General features: G+C 47.7%; 1 protein-coding gene across 2 annotated transcripts; it reads right to left on the bottom strand.

Annotated features, from left to right (window-relative positions):
* Positions 1-474: 474 nt before the first annotated feature.
* COTL1 (coactosin like F-actin binding protein 1) lies at positions 475-22,204 on the bottom strand. Of its 2 annotated transcripts, none has more exons than XM_050713139.1 (5): positions 22,190-22,204; positions 21,359-21,444; positions 20,953-21,035; positions 11,433-11,590; positions 475-1,818 (listed from the first exon to the last, which is right to left on the bottom strand). In XM_050713139.1, exons 2-5 carry the CDS (start codon positions 21,433-21,435, stop codon positions 1,708-1,710), a joined length of 429 nt encoding a protein of 142 aa, XP_050569096.1. In that variant the 5' UTR covers positions 21,436-21,444; positions 22,190-22,204; the 3' UTR covers positions 475-1,707. The 2 variants fall into 2 exon arrangements, with proteins under 2 accessions (XP_050569096.1, XP_050569097.1); XM_050713140.1 differs by lacking the exon at positions 22,190-22,204 and adding an exon at positions 21,583-21,599.
* Positions 22,205-22,803: the final 599 nt, after the last annotated feature.

Genomic DNA, 22,803 nt, shown 5'->3' with positions numbered 1-22,803 from the left:
GTCAGCCCTGTTAGAATAACCATTATTTCACTTTTTCAGGGCAAATTTTAATAAGGTTAGGCCCAAATTTGACATGCCCCATGTAAGCCTGTGCAGACTTCCAAACTTCGCTTCAGAAGTGTTGTTCTTGCTCCCAAATCTGTTCCTGACCTCTCTACATTTATTTTATGTGGGTGTGAAATTCTCTTTGACCTAATTACAATTCCCACTTCGCATTCTGGTGCTGGAAATTTAGAGGTAGAGGTGCTGAACAAAAAGTGTGTCGGATGCACCGTGGTCACCTCTGCCTGTCAGAGCAGAGACGAGCAGACAAGGGCTGCAGGCAGCAAGATCATTTTACATTTAAGCCAGTGTTTAATTCTCCTAATAGCACCAAGATTGCAAGAGCTCAGAGCCTTACACCGAGGATTAACAGACCTCCTAAATATAGCCTTGTTGTTGCAGGGAAGGTAAAAGAACAACAGAGTCTCTGAGAACCGTTCTTGAAAAACATTTATTTCTGTAATGGGTTTATAGCGCTGACTTCCAAGCCTCAGTACAACACAGTTTTCCCCCTATGCTTAGTTCAGGGGACAATTACCTTTGATGGAATAAAAGAAGCCCCCCAAACAAACAGTTTGGTACCGAACAAACTGTGCCCAGGTTCTCTCTGAGCCTCTGCTGTTGAATTTTCATCCCGACTGGGACAGAGCTGCCCTGCTCCGTCCCTCGGTCACAGCTGCAGGGTGGTTCACTACCTGAAGGCCCCAAATAACGAAGACGTTGTGTTTTAACTGCAAAAATGGGGGTCATGGGCAGAGAAGGCTGCTAGGATTCAGCTGCTGCTATTCTTGCAGACATTTAAAAAGGAAATCTATGCGTTTCAGTTTCACCTCCTGAGCCCCAGCATTAGGAAAGTCAAATACAAACCCAGAGACCGATGTACACAAAATAGTGAACAAATGTCCAGACATTTCTAAGCCCCCCAGTTTACTGTGCCGTGACACCTCCAAAAAAACAACAAAACCCTCACATTCAGATCATGTTGGATCTTATTTTAAAGAGGGAGGGGTAGAGATGCAGCACATAGCGTAGCAACTGTCAAGCAATGTTTAAGGCAAATTTATTCCCATTTATTAAGAGATGATTTTTGTTTGTTCACTTTGTGTTTTAAGCTGCTAGGTAACATCTGAGCTGGACATTTAAGCTTAGACAATTTAATCAAAGTTGGAGTGCACTCAATTCAAGTTGATCTGAGCCTAGATCAGCAAAAAATATTCTTCTCCAAAATATCAGTGAGAACAAATTAAAACAAAAAGAAAATAATGGATGTTCACAACTTCCCCAAAACTTTCTCCCCTCAGAGACCAGGTTGAGCCCAACTAAACACACACACATGCATGCAGACGAAGAAGGACACAATGGCAAGCTGCTACAAACACAGTGCTGAATATGGACCAAAGCAGAGTGAAACCTAAATTCCACAGATGCGAGAACATGGACAGAGTTATGAGTAAAAAAAATGGGGGGAAAATCAGAACCCCAGAGAGGGATGTTTCATGAGATGGAATGGAAAACAGAAGTCCGCTGTATGCAAAGAAAGGGAGTTCTTAGGTGCACACACAGAAAGCTGGGGATTTCAGTTGCCTCATCTCTCAGTTGTGTTAGTTTGTTGTGCCTTCCCTCTCCCTTCGAGATCCAGGTGATGGTGCCAGGAGGTTCCTGCATTTACTCAGTCTGTGCATCATAATTTGCCCCCCCTGCTTTCTTCAGCTCGTTCTTGATGTAATCCTCATCCAGCTCTTTGTGGTCACTGATCACAAATTCTTTGGCAAAGTTCTGCAAGAGATAAAGAAAAAGACTGTTTAAAAAGAGGATAGTTGTCCAAGTACTCGTATAAAGAGGACTTATCCTGGAGAAATTTCATGTCTACTACTACAGTCACCATCTGCAAGGCCTAATCCTGCCCTATGCAACAGCAATTCCTAGCGATAAATGCCCAGGCTGGGCTATGTCAAGTTTCCTAAGTAGTATGGAAATTAAAAAGCTCAAAACTGTGGACCTTCTAGCAGCCACAGACCTTCAGTACGGTTGTGGGCAAGTCACTGATCCTGTTGGTGCCCCTGTCCTTCTTAGCGGCCCTTCTAAAAAAAGCCAGTGCTACAGTACACTGCAGTAGTGTGCCCCACAGGCTGGTGGGAGGATGCTTTGATTAAAGACAGAGCAAGATGCAGACAGTACCAGGAGCAAATACATCTACTTCAGCAGATTTACTGACCCTTCCTTTGAACTATCTAATTCACATCATGGCCAAAACCGCGATGCTGCACTAGACAGGCTCTGCTAATGGGCTTCGGAACGCTCTGTGGTCTAATGATCCAAAGTGACCTTTAAGGACACATTTATCAGTACACTCGTGTACTGCAGGGCCGCTATCTAGCTCTTTGAAGGCTCTTTGCAACTGATGTGAGCTGGGCAAGCCCTAGGCAGCATGCTGTAATGTGAGGTTGGGCACAGAGAAAACCTTTCTTGGAACAGACCGCTGTGAATGGGACCGCGCGGAGCCTTTAGGGCACTTGTCACCACGGTGTCACTGCGGTCAAGGGTTCGTTCCTTCACGTCCCTCCCACCTCACAGCAAGGGTGCCATGCATGCGTGTGCACAGTCATTTAAGCAAACGTGCACGTTTGCTTCTTGCTTTAGCATTTTCCTTCACTTCCTAACCACAACTGAAAACATTTCATGCGTCTTTCCCTTCCCCCCGCACACAGCACGAAAAACGCGAGCACCCATCGCACTCTGCATGGCCAGGGACGAACAACTGATGACAAAACGAAGGGAAATCCCTGCTGCCCTGCTGCAGCATCTCAGGGAAGCAGCAGCACCGGGCTCCCCGGGCAGGGAGAGCCCCAAAGGGTGGCGCAGGTTGCCTGGCAGAAGGAGGCGATGCGCTGGGAGATGCCATCGTCTTGTCCAGGTCTCCCCAGCGCTGGAACAGCCCCAGCGCAAACGCGGAGTAGGGATTTCTAATTGGTTTCAGACTCCGAGCCATGGGAGAGCTCTTTATTTGGCAGCGTCTCAAGGGTCTCGGTTTGGGATCACAGTTGGGTAAAGGAGGGGGTGGGGAAGGATTCAGCTTGAAAGAGCCTCAGCACCTCTTTCATGCGGTGGAAGAAATGGAAGGGGGAGCAAAACAGCTCCCTCCCCCCCACCAGTCTCCCAGGCTGCAGCTGATCCTGTTTCACACTGCAGGAAATCCTCACTACTGAAGAGTTGCTCCGGGGGAGGAAGAAAAAAAAAAAAAGCTTATAGCAGCCAGGAGGAGCCTTGTCTGTTCTGCTTTCATCTGTGTTCGGCTTTGCTGGTGTGAGGGCAGACAGACGTTACAGGCACTCCTCCATGTCATAGCAGAGCTCCGGGAAGATGGGAAAGAAATTATTTCCTCAGAAAAAAAGAAATAATATATATATATATAGGAAATATAGGCAAACCCCGAAAACATCAAATTTGGTCACAAGTCTGGAGCGTGTCTCCTATTTCCAGCTCTCCTGTGTGAGATCTTTGCAAAGCTCAGCTCTTGCTGAGGCTGAACCAATGACTGCCACCTATGTGATGCTCACCGAGGTATGGTGCCCCAGGATTTTTGAGCTGAGCCTTTTCAATTTCTTCTCTATGTACTAACAAGTTTAAGAAAACTTTCACAGCACAGGGAACACAGATTATTTGGAGCTATGTGGCTTCAGTGCTAGTCTCTGACTTGGGTCAGTGACAATTGGGTCAGGCCCATAAATCATTTCTGAGAGGGATTCCATGAAAAATGTGTGTATTTTGTAAATGCAGGGAGGGTTTCCTTCAATGCCCAGTCTGCAGAATCAAGCTGCTTCTGAAATTAAAACCGCAAGTCCACTCACATATTAATAGAGGGGAACTAAATTACATGTGCCACAAAGTAATTACAATTACTCAAATGTCTTCTCAACTAGACAGCTATCCAGATGATTCCTGGGTGATGATCTGGGGGCAGCAGCCACTATTTCATGTCGATAGCCCCGAGACACCTTGCAAAGTCTGAACAATTTCCCCCTCGCAGTTGACCAGATGGGTTATGTTCCCAGCCACTCGTAAATATCCTCTTAGCTGACCGGGCCACCCCTCGGGCCAGATTTGTACCCTCGGCGAGCAATCTGGGTCACTGCCATAAATAACTCCAGTTTATTCCTTTCTGTTGGCAGGTGCTGTTGGGGGCTTCTTTGGTTCTTTGCACTGGTTCTCACCCACCACGATGTCTCATTAAGCCTGGCCCCAAGGACAGAAGGTGCTTTGGGTGAGTTTGCTGCCTGGCACTCCTGATTGCAGTGTCCTGCTTGACCTTTCCTCAGCCATAGCTCCTTCATTGCTCTGAACTGTCCAAGCTCTCTGGGGTTGAGCTTTGTGAAGACTTCTCCAGGGCACAAATCATAAGATGAAGGGAGGCATATAAGTGTTTTAGAGACAGCTGAAAGCACCTTCTGCCTCCTGTGCCATCAGAGCAGCAAGGCAGGAGAGACTGTGGCTCTCAGATCAGGGGATCAAACGCTTGTGATCAACAGCAGCACTTTGCAGTCAAGGACCATCTTATACAGAGTTCACTCTTTTTTTTTTGTCCCTGATGAAACTGCCAGAATATAAAACTACTCCCAGCTGATTGAATTGGGTCTGATGTTAGCTAAAGCAGGCTATGGTCCTTATTCGGCATGACTGTCATCTGCAATTATAAATAACTGATCATAGTGAGCCGGCTCCTGCAAAGCACCAGGCAAGATCGGCGCTTCGAGTGGCTAGCAGCAATGCCAACAGGCATCCGACTTCAGTCGGATTTCTGCTCTACCACCGGATTTTCCTTATGCCCTTAAGAGCCTCTTTCTTTTTGGGGTGGGGAAAGTCCCCGGTTCCTCTTCTCTCACACACAGCATTATCTAGTGCCTTTCAAGTGAACTGCAGAACTCTTACAGCTGCCTAAGGCATGGTGCATAACTGATGCTTGAGCCCTTACTTTGCTGACAAGCATCTTCATTTTACCTCCTCCACTTCCTTTTCTATTCTCCTCCCCCAACCCCCAAGCTTTTTACAACCACTGCAAGCCCTGCAAGTGAATTCTGCCCTTTGTATTCATAGCAGAGCCACCAGCGGCCTACAGATAACAAAAACAATGATGCCATTTATCACTCCCATTTATCACACAACAGTAACCAGAGTCTTTGCTTTGCCTCTTCAATCATTGAATGCGAAGTAAAAAGTAAGGTTTACACATGGCTCTTCAATACACCTATCTAGCACACGCTTCACCCTGTGCCTGAGTAGCAGAGGGTCACAATTTTGTAATCCTGTCCTCTGTGTCAGCCCCCATCTGACACTATGGAGACAAAGGGCTCCAACCACGCAGGCCAGGTCACAAAAACAGAGCCCGCATCTCTCCCTGGGAGGCATGAAATTTGTGCAGCCTTTCTCTTCCAGACAACTTTATGGAGGAAAAGAAAAGGGTGGAGTAGATTTTCTGCCTATTCCAGGCTCTGAATGTCTAGCATATGGGGCCATAAAATTTCCCTGAGCTGGCCAAGGGAAAATCTGCCTGGTGCAGATACTGTACCAAAAAGATCTACAGAGGCCCTTATAAATCCCAGCATGTGCAGGCCTGAAGCCAGAAGGAAAATCCTTATATCGTCTATGGACACATGGGTTTTTAGCAGTAGGGGTGGGGCCAGGCAGTCGAGCAGCTTCTTGCTGTTTTTATTTATACTAGGCCTTGCAGGGGCCTCCACTGATGTTCAAAATCCTCAGATCCACTGTGCTTAAGGTCCCCACTCCCATCCACTGAATACAAGATGACATCTCCCATTTTTCTTTTCCAGCATGGTGTGAATCCTAGAGCTGGGGTCATGGGGAAGAAAGGACACGTGCTCTGGCTGCAGCAAAGGTATGTTCTTAGCAGGGCTTCCCTGAGTGCAAGGAGAGCTACAAAGTGACAAGTGCCTGCAGCAATACAGCATCACTGCCCTCTACTCCACTCTGGCTGCACCTAAGCTGCAATCAGCTGTCAGAGTCTAAGTAAAACTCCTCTCTTCCACTTTACTCCCTGCCAATTTTTACACGCACCAGTTCCAGCCACTGGGAGAAGCCAGCCCTAACCTCTGGCAAACACATCTCACAGGAATGGGAGCTGCATTTCAGCTGATCTGCAAATTCTTCCTATCTTGCTCCATCCCACTGGGAAAGTCACAGGGCTGTGTTTCAGATGTGGGGTGATGGGAGGCTGCTTATCCTGGCCGAAAGAAATTACTTATAAAGTTACCGCCTTCGCTCGACTAGGAATAGGAGTTCTTAAATCAATATCCATTTGGTATGGTCATTACAGTAAACCAGAATAGGAAAAACTGTCAAAAAGTACAACTGTGTTTGCCTTCCCAGCAGAATCTCACTCATTGTCCTGAGAAAGGCTGTCTTGAAACCAGTAACACACGAGTTTGATTTTCTGACTGCCTCTGACAAAGCTATGAAACCACTTTCTGTTTGGGTCACTGTACTAACATGAGAAACTCAGTGTACATACACAGAGTTATATATGTTGTATCTGCCCAAAGACCAGGGACAGTAATCCCATAAATTGGTCCTCATGAAGGAGCAGCATCAGTGCAGCGTGGAATCCAAGGGGAAAGAGAAAGACAAACAAAAAGATCTGACAACAAGCTCCAAAGCACGAACTCAGTAAACTCGTTGACATCACTAAAGTCAGGCAAATTCCTCACGAAAAATAATAATGAATAAAATGCCACAAATATTTGCCTACAGTAACGGAGCTGTTTTACCCTGAATAAGATTTGGCAAATAACAGAGCGCATGATTCTGTGGGGGCAGGAGTGCTGAAGAAAACAGAGAAGAGCCAAAATTCATGGAAAATAAGACAAATGGGCAAAGGTTGGTCAGTTCCTTTGCTGAGACAGCTCTGCAGGGGAATTCAGTCCATCAAGAACTGAATTCCCCTGAATTCCTCTACACAGCCTAATGAAGGGTTAAAGTCTCCTGGTAGGAAATGCTGTCATGAAGGGAAATGAGTTCTCAGAGGGGAAGCAACACTCAGAGGGAAACAAAGTCCTGCTTCCAGTTCTTCAGCATTTACATCAACGACAGACCCTGGTAGCACTGATTGCCTCTCCCAGTCCCAAACCACGGTGCCTGGGTTTGTCCTTCCTCAAAGAAAAGCACCGTAACCTCGTCACCCTGCCTCTCCTCAAAGCGAATGGGGCTGCTTGCTGTCAGGCGTCTGCTGTACTTAAACCCCACAGCTGCCAGGTTGGACCTTGCAGGAATTTTTATGGCTGAATTGAACCTCACGCCACCGGCTGTTGATAACCACACTGAGCAGCTTACAACAGCCTCGGTTTCTGGGCTCGGGCTGACTTATCTGTGTCTCCTGGGTCTCTGGGATAAAGGAGGGCAAAACAACAGCCCTCAGAGCTGAGAGAGTCTCCTGGATAGATTTGTACTAATGCTGAATGAACCACAGCTTGTGCGTACAAAGAAGGCAAAAGGCAGAGCCATGTTTACTGCCAGGGGCACAAAAGAGGAGTTTAAGACCAGCTTTGGATGATCTCTTTTACAGTCAGGTGAAAAATATGCCCCAAACCTTTCTTTTCAGCTGGTATCTACTGGCAGCTGCGTAGGGCTTTGGCATGACAGTGAGTGGCTCACGGTGATCAAACTGCAGCTGTGCAGAGGGCACAAGGGCTGTGGGGTCGGCTGCACGTGTGGTTTACTGCAAGCATCCACCAGTTCACCCCCGTGCGCAAGACAGGACCTGCTACTGCCAATGGCAAAACTGATGAAGCCTTTTAGTTTAAGTCATCCTTGACGTACTGTTTCATAAAATAGGTTCCTCAGCTGTAAGTGTAGACCATTTTAGATCTAGGTTTAGACTGTACCCCAGCAATGACCTCCCAAACATCTTAAACCATGGTCTGCAAAGCATGGGATGTTGTATGCTTCTGCCCCCAGCCCTAGGCCTGTACTTGGCCTAGGCAGAAACTCAGTGGAGAAAAGGTACTGCATCCCCTTACTCCTTGGTTCCACTTACACAGGAAAGCCTCCACACATCATTACCTAGCTATACCCTTAGGAAGTTATAAATACTTGTTCTCCATCCTGCCCTTACTTTCAACCTGCTCTCAGCTGAACTACTTGGGCCAAGTCTCAGGCTTGACCCAAGACTTCCAGCTGAGGTGAAGGGGAAAGGATGGAAAATAAAAAGCTGTGAAAAATGTTACTGGAGGTTCCTTAAATGCAAAATGCATATTTTTTTTTCTGCAATCCAAAATAAATGCAGTAAATGAATAACCCACTTTCCAACAACATTAAAGAGGTAATAAGGATAGTCCCAAATAAGCAAGAAGACCTGATTCTCAACTAGTACAGATCAGGGGAACTGTACCAGATGAGATGTGTCCCTATAATTTTACAGTTATTGCAGCTAAAAATCAATTGTCCTTTCTTCCTGAGAGATTTGCTGTCCCCCTCCTCCGATGACTAGCTGCATTGCTTCCCAGCCACCTCCCCATACATTTCCCAGCATCCCCCTTCCAAGGGACAAATACAAAAGCAAGGGCAACCCAATCCTTCTCCTTGCTTTATAACATTCCATCCTTTCGTTCAAAAGCCCATAATCTACTCTTCAACAGTTAATACCCCTTATGTTTTCCTTACGGCAGGTGCTTCTGGGGGACCTTTAATAATCACCACGTGTGAACACTTTATTGTACAGATACAACATGGTGGGTTTTGCTTGCTAGGCAGTATTCAGGCTGAATATTCTTTCACTTTGAGTGTCTCGGTCGAAGAACAATGTTTGTTGGCATTTGTTCAGGTTTCAGCAGAGCTCAACCGTAGCTCATCAATGCGTCTACAACGTATCAGAGAATACAAAGCAGATCTCCTCTCACAGGGGAGCTTTGGTCTTGTATAAGGAGCCGCAGTTGGATTTTGCAAATATTACAAGATAGCGAGCATCCTTCAAGTTTCACGGAAGGCATCTCAGTCTGAAGAGCTGTTGTTCTGTAATCCCAAGCAGTCTCTTCTACAGATCACGAAAATCAAAGCTGTTACCTGCTGTATAAAAAAGTCTCCTTGTGCCACACTTCCTTTGAAGGACAGCCATGTTGCACAGAGTAAGTGCACCTATGGGTCATGCACAAAACTGAAACTGCAGAGAACCAAATTGTATGCAAAATCTAGTTTCTCTTCAAGGTTTAAAAACAAACACAAATCTCACTTTAGGGTACTGCTTATTCCAAAAGATGAACAAGCACTGAGACAAATTTGTACCATTAGAGAAAACAAACTGTTTTTCTTTGTATAACCCACATCTCAAATAATCCCTGTAAAAATCAGGAACAAGGGTGACTGGAAATATACTTTGGAAGATGAAGGTCAAGAGAACTAGTAAGAGAGAAATAGCTCTGGGATAAATTCCCTCAACTAAACTGCAATTGGTCTTTCCTGTCTTCCTTTATTTTGACTACCTGCAAGGTCACATGCATTAGAAAAAAGACAATAGTACTACTTTTATCCCACTCCAAGGGTTCAGCTGCATGGATGGATAGCTATCTCAGTCACTATGTACTAGGATTATGTCATACATCCTTTTTCCCCTTTACATTGCTTTTAAAACAGCCAGCCACTAACTTAATTTGCATGAAAAGACTGCCAAAGAAATACAAGTTACTATCTAGCCTCTCTTTGTCCACAGCATCTCGGCAATAGTATGTTTGTCCTGCTACATGTCTCCACAGTGATAAAAAATGAATTAAAAATGTCTTCAAAGTAGAACTGGCTCTACAGGCTGATCTGTGGAGTTTCTGCATGGCTATCCAACAATATCCAAACAGGACATGCTGTGTTCTTTCATGGTCTTGTAAGATGCTCACAAAGACATCTGTATAAATAGCTTCAATTTCTCTATAACAAAGAAACTTTCCAATGGAGGGGAGATTACTGTTGATCTTACATTCAGAAACACTTTGGAATGGGTCATAGACATGGTTGCTGAATAAAAGTGTAAAACCACGTTGTGTTGTTTTTATATTTTAGTTTAGATTAATTGGAATATGAAAGCTTTTAAGTAACAGCCAGGAATGGTTAGTGTTCCGCGGGATTATTAACTCGCACAGGCTACTAATCAAATATGAAACAAGTGGAATTGCAAATAATATGTAGCAGACCTAAGAGACAGATCTTAAAACAGCAGTTGGGAATGCTATTCAGCTCCACAGGAATAAACTGTCTAAACATATTTTAAAAAATCTTGGTCTTAGTGACTCTTATGTGAGTCATTCATTAGTACCCTATAATTTCATCCCCAGTTGCAATAACACAGTTTCATCTGCCTCACATGAACAGAGACTTGCTTTCCTGTCTCTCAGGTATCATCATGGAAGTCTCTGTTCAGAATGGCCCCCTCAGCATAGTTGTCATTTTGAAAGACTTTGTTATATTCTTTATGCTTTCTACCTAAAATATCTTCTGTATCATACAAACTACCGGGGGGGGGGGGGGGGGGGCTTCATTCTCATCCTCCATATTGTCCTATTGGAAGATTCCCAGTGCAGCAAGAAAGACCTTGCTTTAAAAACATCTCCAGAGTAAACATGTTAAACATTAGCATCTTCTCTGTCTTTTCAGCAGTTCTTCGTACCCTTCCACAATTCATGTCTCTCGTGGCAGTTGTTTGTTTTCCCTTGCTTTGACCGAGCTTGGAGCCCGACAGAGCGAGCACAGCTCAGCGAGCCCTGGGAGGCCTCAGCGGAGTTAAATGATATGCTCGGGACAGACAAATTTGGGTGAAACTCTTCCAAGGTGTGCACTAAGCACATTTCTCTTTTTCGCTGATACGCCCAAGGCCAAACAGAAGAGTATTCAAATCTAGTTAGCTATTAAAAGCTGTTAGTTAATTGGTACTGATAAGGACTTCAGACTCCAGTTGATTTTCTCCATGAATACATTGTGCAGAGATGAAAGGCATCAAGAGAAAAGTTCACACATGGGCGTGGATTCTTCTGTTTAATTTTACTTGCTTAACTTAATAGTGCCTTGTTCCCTACCACTCAATGTTATATTATTTTCATATCGAGGAAGCAGATTGGAAACATCTTAATGGTGACATGGAGTGGAGTTCATATTCCCTCCTCATGAAATAGTGAAGGCAGCCTTAAGCTCAAAGGTGCTTCTTTATGTCTGAGTGCTCAAAAGGCAGATATTAAGTCTTCCTAGTAAGAAGACAGGCCCTAGGAAACTGTCTTCTTTTTAAAGGATTAACCACTAAGATGAAGGATGATCCAATCCTTCTCCCTCTCTCACCTTCTGCTGATGTTCGTAGAGCTAAAAGCAATGAGAACAACTGGTGTTTAGAAGCAGAAGGAAACGGTTACCTGTACTACTTCTTTGACCAGAGTCTTGTCGGTCCCAGTTTTGGCTCTCTGCAGGCCACTGACATCCTCTCCAATCCAAGTGATGAGGGCAAACTTGACTCGCTTGCTCATGGCATCGCCAGTGGTGAATCGGACAAAGCCAAACAATCGAACGTCATCTGGAGGGACAGAGCAAGAGGAGTGAAGTGATTAACAACAGAAACATCCCTGCCACACCATTCTCTGGGGTAAGACTATTGATCCCAAATTAAAGACCAAGTCAAGGCACTGATACTTCGTTACGACAGCATTATTTTAGACTAACAGGGCAATACAGAGGCTCTGCTTAATTGTCCTTTGCTGGCAAGGTACACTTTGCTCGTGTTAGGTCTTCCTGGGGTGCTCTGAGGGACTGGGAGGAAGCTGGTTCTGCCAGCAGGCCCATGCCACACTACTGCACTGCTAGAAAGTCTGGAAATGGCTCAAATACAGTCAACAGGCAGTTTAAGAGCACAGAGCTAACCCCAGTTACACATTCAGCCCAGAATTAACCCAAGTTATGCATTCAGCCAAATCACCGATCTGCATGCAGGTCACTGGTCAAGAAGGGAATAAAGTGATTTCCCAGCCTCCCTCTTACCAGATAGCAGGATTAGGATCACATTTTGTAAAATATACCCAGAAACTGGTTGTGGTGCAGATCTGACCCTTTGCCTGACTTCCCTTCAGCAACATTTCTGCCTCACTTGTAGTATGAGCTTACATGAAGGAGAGGAGGAGAGAAGAAGAAGCTAAAGAAAATCTGCAACTGACCCCCAAATGTGCTTTTCTACTCCTTCCTAAGCCCTGTAGAGAAAGACCTTGGATTTTAAAACTGTTCTGATCTTTGCTTCACAGCTGGTTTCTGCTATATCAGGCCAGACTAGGGTTATTTAGTCTGGCCGTATGTGTAAAAACCTTGTAAACTCCTTGTCTCAGAGAGTTTGTTCTTTCACTGCAGGGTGACTCATCACCCGAGGCAGTTGGACGCCTTCATGATCACTGGCACTCGGAAATCGTGTGATACCATCCTCTGAGACCCCCAGCCCCGGTGGCATGCAGGATGGTGGAGCCTTCAACCAGGATTGTGCAAAAACAGCAGAACAGATGGACAGTTGTGCAATCGTCGAATATACCTAATCATAGCCACCTCATCTGTTATAGGTCGCTCAAGACCTTTTTAATGAAATGAGATGACTCAAAATAGACGAGCAAGCTTGCTGATTGAAAAGAATCATATTAATTCTGGTTACGCTTGTTGTGACCAGTTCAACATGTTTCCTAGTTCCTCGCTGTCTTGACTACTGCTGGGTGAGAACACAGTCTCCAGGTGTAGTAACGTCTGCCAATATCCCCTTCCTTGGGTCCATCCCCTTCCTTCCAGCCCCAGGAGCTCCAGGGAATGAGGAAAAGCAGCTCTAAATTGTGCATCCCTAGAAAATATGCTGCTAGAAATCAATACGCAAAAAAAAAAGAAAAAGAAAAAAAAAGGAAATGTTCTTTAAAAGCTCATAGATCTCTGAGATTCTTAAACACTGTGTTTTGCCAAAGAGTCAGTAAAGACAACTTCCTTTAATGAAAGATGTCAAGATTTAATGTTTAAAAATAAAACAAACCACCTATGTTCTTCCTATTTTGCTCTCTAGATATTTTTTGCCACTGACAGAGGACTACTGGGGAAAACTGGAAAACGTAAGTAGGGGTCTGTGAGCCTGTGAGAGTGTTCAAAACAAACTGCTCTAAAGATTTCAGATTTGAAACAAAGAGATATTCAAAAGATAAAAATCCACATGGATATTCTGAAGGAGAATAAGAGCCACGTGTATCGACAGTGCAGGCAAACAAAACTTCTTGCTCGTACCCTATTACTGGCAAGTAGAAGAAACCTATGGTGAGGCTCCCATTCCTGACAGTAAATCCTCTTGCTAAGATTGATTAGAACAACAAATGAACCGACAGCCAGGAAATACCAAGGTGAAGAGAGACAGTAAATCCCCAAACGTTACTATTAACAGTTCTGTGGAAAAAACCTTGCTTTCCCAGATCTGATGCTAAAGGAGGCCACGTTTTGCTAAGAATTGTACTGGGGTTCCTATGGGAACCCAGTGCTAGAAGGCACTTTAAGGTCATCAAGTCCTGGCCCCTACAACGCTGTAAGCGTGTCACAGCCCTTCTCGTGGACTGATCACCTTCCACCTCGAGTGTGTAGGGTCTTGATCCGTGCTCCTTCTACCAAAGACTATAACGAATTCTGAGGACTGCTTTGGAGGATCGGCCTTTATAGTAAAAATAATGCAAAAATATAATGAATGTGAAGAATTCAAGCTTTTCTACAGTGTTTTCTCAACTCAACACATAAAGGAGGTTGAAAGAATTTATCTGCCAGCATGAACTTTAATTTGAGGTGAGCCCGCAGATTGCTGGAAGCAGCAGGTTTCTCTTCCTAGCAGAACAGTTTGAGTGTTTTCCCGTCCTGCCTGAAAGCAGCCGGATCTACAGCAGCTCTGAGAGCCAAGCCCAGCAATTCCCATGGGCTTTTGCCCATTAGATCACCTACTGCCCGGTGACTGAGCAACTCTTACCTCATCACGTGAAGTCCCGCTAAGTTTAATGAGCAACTGAAGGTTAGATACGGGGCTGAGTCACTGTCTTTGGCAGAATCTACCTGGGGAAGATCTACCTGTAGGGGTTTCAGAATGAGTCCAAAGCTTGTTCAGAGCGATAGCGGGATCAAAACGCCAGTTCTTTTACACTACCAGGTTTCCTCTTTCACAGTTAATCAGCTCTGCCCTGCCACATCACCTCGCTGTGCTGCAAGTCCTCAATGCCATCAGTGTCAGCTCTGCGGGAAACCCCAAGGTGCTCCTCCTCCAATTCCTCCTCCCGCCCCCACCCCTTTTCACAAAGAAAACCCACCACTTACCCTGGTTTTGGGAATTTGCTGGGTGTGGGGAGGGAGTCTAACAAATCATAGGGAGACGGCAGATTTCCTCTGCAAGAGGAAATCCTACCTCGCTCTATACAACAACCTTCCTTGTCACTAAGCCATGGATTTCAGGGCAGCCAAAGGCAGTTAAAGAATATTATTAATAGATCTGGGAAATAGCAGCTTTATTTGAGATGATCTCACAAGTTACAAACAGCAGAAATTAACCTTAACTCCTAAATAATATCACTGTTCCCTTAAGAATTGTACAGCAAGGCAATAGGGCTATACAAACAATGAAAAGTACAATGAATGCCTTAATGAACATCACTTAGTATTTTTCTCCAAACCTCTTCCTTATCAGTAGGCAGAATTTCCCAAATATACTGATTAAGCTGCCCGTGGCTGTCAACAAAGCTTGATGCTGAGCTGCAGAGATTTCCTTGATGGTATTTCTTATTTTTTTCATCCACTCAAACCCTTTGTTTCAGCTGTGCTAAAAAATTCCCCACTGGATTAAAATGCACTGACTCATCAGTAAAAGAAATTAGCTGCAAGAAAGAAACACACCATCAAATTTTCACGGTTCTTTGTGTTTGGGCTGTGAACAACCAAGCCAGAGACGTGCCAAGATAAGGCCACTGCTCTCAGCATCACCTGCCTGCTAAGTCAAGGTCGGATACAGCAAGGTAGCTCATAGCAAGGTCTGCTTTTGTGGTCTCTCCAGCACTGAATTACTGATAGCGTATGACAGCTTTCATGAAGGATTTATTGCGTTTGTTTCAATTGTATTCATTTTAGATTCATTTGCCAATTTTCCATCTCTTCAGTCACCCTTTCAGCCACGTGGCTAAAAGCACAGACCAAACCATCCCTACCTCTCAGCACGCTGTTATTTCTTCTTTCTCTGACCCTGTATGGAAGCCTGTGCATCTCTGATGCAGTACTGCCTTGCACCATGCAGACGTGTTCATTAAGTCATCTAGGACAAACACGTAACGTTTGACCACAGGACCGTAACATCACAGGGGCTGTAGCTGGGGCAGCCACCCATCTCCCTGTCTGCTATTTGAGCACAGAACTGACCCGATGAGTTGCTCCCACAAAAATTTATGTGAATACTCCCTGAAACCAACTCCCGTTCACTGCTAGGGACATCCCCAGCCCCAGCTGGCGGCCAGGAGCTGGCTGGCAGACACGCGCCATGCAGGCTGACCCTGCTGAGGCACGATGTGCACAGAGCACAGGGAGGGCAGCAGAGCAGGAACACGCTGCAGACAAAGCCAGTGTCAACTTCCCACAGCCACCACCAGCCCCTGGTCTTCCTTTAAATTGACATTAAGGGAAAGCAGGCAAGGCGAACATTAAGGAGGAAAAACAAACCCAGTAGGAGACTGACTTACAAAGCCCATTTTAGCAACTTAAGATGCTGCCAAATACAGATAAGCACCTATCTCATTATATGGCCTTGCGCATTTTTACAAATCTTTCCTACAACCTAAGGTGCCAATGTAATCTTGGTGATCTGTCTCTCAAGTCTTAGCTCCTAAATTTTATATACAGGCCTGGGTTTACTGGGCAATTGTCACGAGCCCCAGAGACCTTGTGTTTATATTAGAAGCTCATTCTATTTCTGTTTTCTTCCCAATATTTTATGTCAACCAGAAATGATTTTATAGGGTATTTATTTCAGACCAAAGATGTTCAGCTCTTCCTCATGCTGAATGCACTGTGTGTTTTTGGTCTGATCTTTTCAGGCGCATGAATAACTATCCCGTTTCACGCTGTCACTGCAATTATTTATCTGGACTGGGGCCTTCCAAATAGAAGGCTCATTATTTCTTTTGTCAGAGATGCGTTGAGAAATCAACTGTTCACACGTGGCATGGGGAGGAAGCAGTCAAAACAGTCTTCCAGCCTCTCTACTACTTCATGACAGCGTGCACGTGAAAATAAATAAATAAATAAATAAATAAATAAAATAAAATGAACTACAGTCAGAGACAATGCAGCGCTCTGCTGCTTTGTAATCTGGAAACTGAACCCAGCTGTCCAGTGCAGTCAGGTATTACTGATACACACGAAAGTTTAGGCGGATGTTTTTGACTGCTGAGTTACTCTTATATCTCAGTCGAATGTACTCTTCTCAGCAACAGCATCGCCAGCCCACTTATGAGGCTTAGAAAACAACAACAAAGCCCAAGAGCCTTAACATCCTTCCGTACAATAACCTTCAACTCTTATCTGTGTTCCTGGCTTCAAATCCACCAGCTCAGCTTTTTGCTTAAAAGTGTTCTCATGGCGTGTACCACCAAACACCAAATTAAAGCTCCGTCTGGAGCCAGGCCATCCGCAGAGGCAAGAGCTGTAACCGTGAAGTCAAATGGATCAAAAGCCTTGAATTAAGCCCTTGTTTAATGCAGAGGTAATCTGCACTGTTAAGCCCAACCAAAACAGTCCTTAGCCAGAAGACACAGGGGGTGTCTACACTGTGTTTAATGACCCTGACACAGTCAATGTCCTCAACTTATGGTCTCCAGGCTCTCTGGGTCAGACAAAGGCCAGAGCAGTCACGCAGGGCGGTCATTACACGGGGCTGCAAGGGGGAGTGCCATCGGCGGCCTCCTCCTAATCTCCTAACGAGGACTTCACTACGTCAGCGGTTTAAACCAACCTGATGACTTCATTTTGGAAAAGACTGGAGGAGAGGTGTTCACACATCTGGGATGGCCTTTGGAGGGCAGAGAAGACCGCTGCCTGAGGGGAAAGTAGTGCTGCAACCTCCCAGCCCAAGTACCTCAGCCATGTTGAGGCCGGGCACAGCCCTTGGCACGACAGTGACTGATGTGCCAAAGTCCAGGGTTCAGGCTGTGCTTGCAGCACAGGTGTAGTCCCGGGACCCTGAACAGAAGGGCACTGAAAATGCTTCCCTTATCATGTGCAATCGCAGTCCCCAAACAATGGAATAAGGAAGGGATGATAGTTTAATTACGCAGTTCCTTCAACTTCTCTGCCCGTACATAAAGCTGGGCAAAAAGATTAGGAAGAAAAAGCCCCAAGCCCAGGATGTGTGACGTGGTTCTGATGAGCAACACACACCTGGGAACGGAGCAGGATGAGCAATGAAACCTGCACGGGACAGAGCAGGTATGGCCCAGCTCAGGGCACGCACCTCACTGCCTCGGTGGCTGCACATCTCGACCTGTCCTGTGCTCATTGGGCTGCAGCCCACAGAGCCTTGCTGCAGGTCCGTGGAGTTGGCTTCTAACGTGGTCTTTTCGAACTGCTACTTCCACTAAAAGAAGCAATTTCAAGCAATTCCTTACTTCGCCCTTTGTCCTCAACCACTCTTGCTCCCTGAGGAGGTTTACAGAATCGGTAATGGGCTGGGCCACGGTCTGCATGAAAAGGGTTATGTACGGGGGAAATAAAACTGAAAACACACCTCTGCGACCAACAGCCCCCTGCAGCCCTTCCCAGCCTCTGCCACTGCACAAGACGGATATCCACCACAGGCAAATGCCTTCCCAACTGGTACAAAAGCCCTGCTTGGTCTCCGAGCCACATGAATTAGCACACGCTGACACCGCCTGCTCTGTAATTTAATGCCCCGGAGGGATGCAATATGTACAGCACGCCAAAGGTGCTTTTCATAAGAATGCTTATTAGAGAAAGCAGGGGACACAGCTGTTTGCCACTCAGAACAGCACCGAAATGGATGGTGCAGTGAGTGGAGCAGAGCAAGCCCTGACCGAGGGGCTTGGTGCCGCTCTGCACACTGAGGTTTTCCATTCCAGCTCGCGCTCTCGCCTTCAACCACCAAATTATGCTCAGCTTCTACCAGAGGCAGCTGCAGCACGCTGTGGCTTTCAGGGCAGTGTTTTTCACAAAACAGGAATTCGAAACAAGGAAGGAAGTTTATTCTGATGGCGGGGTTCTTTTTTTTAATCCTTTAATCATATTTTCTGAAGCTGTTCGCATTGATAGCAGCCCTTGTTCCCTCCAGCAAAATGTAGAAGGAGATGAGATAGGACCAGGAGGGAAGAGATGTAGCAATAGGGAGGAATAATATTTAGTAGCTCTTTACATCTCTTCCTACTCTTTTTACTGACCCTGTTTCAGCAGAAATATTCCAAGCAGCTCTACTTCATAGTAGCATTTGGCACCTTTCTTCCAGATGGGAAGCAAAGCTGCAACTGCTGGCATGAGCCTTGGGTTTTGACCATGTCTAGTGGTCCAGGTGAAGGGCAGCTGCACGATTGGAGGCACCAAAATTCGCATCACCTCCTTCCCCAACTGCTGCCCTTAATTCGTGGGTGGGGGAAGATCCTTTCTGGCACTCAGCCGGGAGCCTGGTACCTGAATTTCCCTGCTTCTCCAAGCCTTGAGCAACCTTGAGCAGCCGGGCTCCAGAGGAAGGTTTGAGAATAACCTCTTGCCTCTGGTCTGCCAAGGAGCAGCCCGTGCCAGGTGCATGAGGAAAGAGGCAAAGGAAGAGAACCGAGCAGCTATGAGGGACTTGGCTCCACATCAAAGGCTAATAGACTACTTCTACCCAATGATGCCCTTTATTTAACTCTTCCCTTACCATGCTTATGCCTAAAATATGTGGAATTTCCTTTTTTGCTGTAAAAATGCTTCAGTACTCGGGTCAGCTTGCCCCTCTGTTGATATAAAAAAAAGTTTCTTTAAACTCTGTCTGCTTTAATATTCTATTTTATAAGGGTTTGACACATGCAAGCGTTGGCAAGAAAACAAAACTGGCCATATTCCAAAGTGCAATATGTGCCTTCAATAGCTGTTAGACGCATCCTACCCAACCCAACCAGTGACTGCTCTCTGCCAAAGTCCTCTGCTCCTTATCCACTCGACAGAAGTATTCCCTCTGCTGCAGAAGGGACAGGAACTGCTCCTGAAGAGGGTACCGCTCCAGACCAAACATTAAAAATCAGTTCAGACAGAATAAGAGATGTGCTCCTTAAAAACAAGGAGAAAAAGTAAACAGGGAAGGTTCCTCTGCAAGCCTCAGATGTCTGGAGAGAGTGGAGATGCTCAGTTACCCCAGCCACAGGAAGAGACAGAGAACATGGCACTGATGCTGAAGCTGCTGACCTCCCAGGAAAACTACTAACCCTTCAGATAACGTGGGCATGAACTTCAGAAGTGCAGAGCCCCAGGTTTCCCTGTATGCTGGGTAACTGCTGTTTGCACACTCAGAAGAGTTGGGTGGGAAGGAGTTTTTGGGATACAGGTATCAGCACTTCTGACGTCACCTCTAGGAGGATTACTTTCGGTTTTGAGGTCCCAAGAACGGCTAGAATCCAGTGGCTGTATTAATCCTGGCAAGACCCCACTGCAAATGTCAGAGCAGAGCAGTCTCAGCCCTTTTGATTTAGTGACTCCTTTCCGAAGACTACAACGTATTTTTCGCCTGTGATATTTATTGACTGCTCAGCCCAGCCCTGCCCTCGTTAAGTTACTGGAAGTCCTCCTCTCCACTCAGTAAAACACAGCTGAACCCTAGGACTGGAAAGACCGACTGGGACAGGCACCAGCATCTCCACGGATGTGGGGCTCTGACTGCAGCGCCTCCGGGGCTCGCCACACCTTGAGAAGGGAGAATTGCTCAATACACCATTCCTTTACAGTGCCGATACATAACTCAAGAATTACAGATTAACCATAATACTTGGCTGTAGAGTAGCTGGATGAGGGAGGCAGGCTTTGTCAGCTATAGAGCAGTATGAGTTACGAATGCTTTATATCTCGTACCACTTTGTGATATCGTTAAACAGCCGCCAAGACAGGGAGAACCACACAACACCCCCAAGAACTTACTCTGAGAGAAATCAAAGCATGCTTTTGTATAAAACACATCAAAAGTTAAGATCGGATGAAGTTAAATATTTGTCCTCTTATTTTCGTTCTCCCCAGGCTTTGTTGCTGCTGTTAATCACCCACATCCGACAGTTAAACAATCAGCTGCCACGTTTAAGGCGAGGGCCGCAACTGGTGCGGTTGTGCAAGGCACGGCGGCGATTGTTCCCGGGCTGTATTGTTCGAGCCAGCCTCTGACTACCCGCTCTCACATTTCATGTTCTTAAAAAATCTGAGCAACCTTCTGTCCGCGGTTACCTGAGCACAAGGTGCAGGGTTTACAGAAAGATTTTATTGCGGAATATTCTGTGCGACTGCGTTTTTATAGCCCCAGAAACGGAGCGTTTTTCTGCTCTTCGGAAGGAGGCTGTGCCCTCGAACTGCAGTGCCGAACAATGGGAGCCTTGCTAAGCCAGCATCGGGTCCTGTTTATAGCTGGGAAGGAACGGCAAATTGTGGAAAGGGGGGAAAAAAAGCCCAGGGGACCTTAGGGCTAGGGGTGAGACAAAGGACTGCTTGGACTACGGACTTGAGCGAGTTGCTGTCTGTGACGGCAGGAGACCCGGCCGTGCGGGACAGGGCACGGGGCGGCAGCAGCAGCACAAATTGCAGTTCCCCCAAGTTTTCTCCCATCTTTTCCCCTTTGCCCTGGGCAGGGAGAAACGCCACTCACGCCAAAGCCAGTGAGAGGGAGCTTACCTGTGCACTTCCTTTTGAAGGTTTCATAGTCTACCCCTTGGTCTCCGGGGACGATCGTGGAGCCGTTGTATTTGAATGTCACCCTTTGGGAGCGGGGAAAGAGAAGGGGGGAAGGAGATGTTTAAAAGTCAGCCTTTGGGGATGGGGAAAGGAGATATTTAGGAGAAGGGGGGAAGGAGATATTTAGAAGTCAGCCCTTGGAGGGATGGGAAAGGAGAAGAAATGTAAAGGCTGCCTATACTATATTCCAAGAAAAAAGCCTTTGGAAAGGGGAAGGGGAGGAGGGGGTGGCACGGGGGCAGGGGACGAGGAGCGGGGCAGCAGCGGAGCACCGCTGCCTTTGCGGGAGACCGAGGGGGTGCCCGCGGCTGGGGGGGGGGGGGGGGGGAAGGGGGGGGGCACCTACCAGTTCACCTCGGTGGCATCGTCCCGGACGAGGTTGTACGCCTCCCTGCACGCCTCCTTGTCGATTTTGGTGGCCATGGGGACGTCCTGGAGAAGGGGAGGAGGGGGGGTGGGGGGTGGCGGGCGGGGAGGCGCGGAGCTTGGGGGGGCCTCCGCCGCCGCCTCTTGCTGCTGCAGCCCCGCGCAGCCCCGCACCGCACCGCGCAGCTCCGCACCGCTCCGCACCGCGCAGCGCAGCGCCCGGCCCCGCTCCCAGCCCCGGCCCCGCTCCCGGTCCCGGCCCGCTGCTGCTGCCGCCCCCGGCCCGCCCCCGCCCCGCCGCCGCCTGCCAATGGCTCGGCGGCCTCAGCCCGGCCTGCCCCCGGCAGCCCCGCCCGGGCTGCCCGGAGATGGAAGGGGGGGAGAGGGGGAAAAGGGGGGTCCGAGGGGATGTGGGGGGGTGGGAGAGGGGTGTGAGGGGGGTTTAGGGGGATGTGGGGGGGTATGAGGGGGTACGGGGGGGTGTGGGAGGTCATGGGGGGGTGTGAGGGGGGCGTGGAGGGGATGTGGGGGGGTATTGGGGGGTGTGAGGTGGGCGTGGAGGGGATGTGGGGGTGTGTAGGGGGTGAGGGGATGTGGGAGGTCGTGGGGGGGGGTACGGGGTTGTGGGGTGGATGTGGAGGGGTATGGGGGGCTGTGAGGGGGTGTGGGAGGTGGGGGGGGGATGTGAGAGGGTGTGTGGGGTGTAGGGGGGTGTGTGGGGTGAGGGTGGGGGGCTGTGAGGGGGGCTATGGGGGATACAGGGGGCACGAGGGTGTGTTTTGGGGGGGCTGAGCGCCTGCTTTGGGCTCACCGCGGTGATGCGCGGTCCGGCCGCCGCTATTTTGGGAGCCCGCCGTGCTTGGCTAGCCCCGGCGGCGGGAGGAGGAGGAGGAGGAGGAGAAGGAGGAAGAGGAGGGAGGAAGGAGAAGCTCGGCGCGGGATGGAGCCGGCGGTGGGCGAGCGGCGGCCCCGGGAGCAGCGCGCTGCGGTGCCGCAGGCGGCCGGGGACTGCCCGGGGGTCGGGGCCCGCAGGAGCCGGGCCGGGGGCTGCCGGCGGCAGGGGGGCATCGACCGGGAGCTGGGGGCAGCTCCGTGTGTGTCTGTGTCTCTGTGTGTGTGTGTGTGTGTGTGGCCGGGCCCCTTTCGGATGGAGCGATCTCCCCCTGCCGGGCTCCGCTCCCAGCGCTGGGGACTTAAAAAAGAAGAAATGCACCCAGCCGGCGTCAGCCCGCTGCTGGGAGATGCTGATCTTGAGGCAAAATGATGCGCTGTGTCTGTAAGACTGCACCCACAGAAGCAGAGATGGGTCCTTGGCTTAGCAGAACGCAGTTTCAAAGAGACGTCACCAAATGTTGTCGTGCCCACAGATTGAATTTACAAAACAAGTACAGGGGTACACGTTAGCAGGCTTCTACCAAAACCTGG

The sequence above is a fragment of the Cygnus atratus genome, chromosome 12, assembly GCF_013377495.2.
Source record: "Cygnus atratus isolate AKBS03 ecotype Queensland, Australia chromosome 12, CAtr_DNAZoo_HiC_assembly, whole genome shotgun sequence".
Lineage (NCBI taxonomy): Eukaryota > Metazoa > Chordata > Aves > Anseriformes > Anatidae > Cygnus > Cygnus atratus.
Note: the sequence above shows the minus strand (reverse complement) of the source record. Positions and strands in the feature narration are given on the sequence as shown.

Bases quoted from the DNA above. Each gene is read 5' to 3' on its own strand.
- COTL1 (XM_050713139.1), bottom strand. From the start codon at position 21,435: ATGGCCACCAAAATCGACAAGGAGGCGTGCAGGGAGGCGTACAACCTC. The intron at 21,036-21,358 runs GTAGGTGCCCCC...CCGCTCCCAAAG, and splicing joins GATGCCACCGAGGTGAACTG to GGTGACATTCAAATACAACG. The intron at 11,591-20,952 runs GTAAGCTCCCTC...CTGTCCCTCCAG, and splicing joins CTTCAAAAGGAAGTGCACAG to ATGACGTTCGATTGTTTGGC.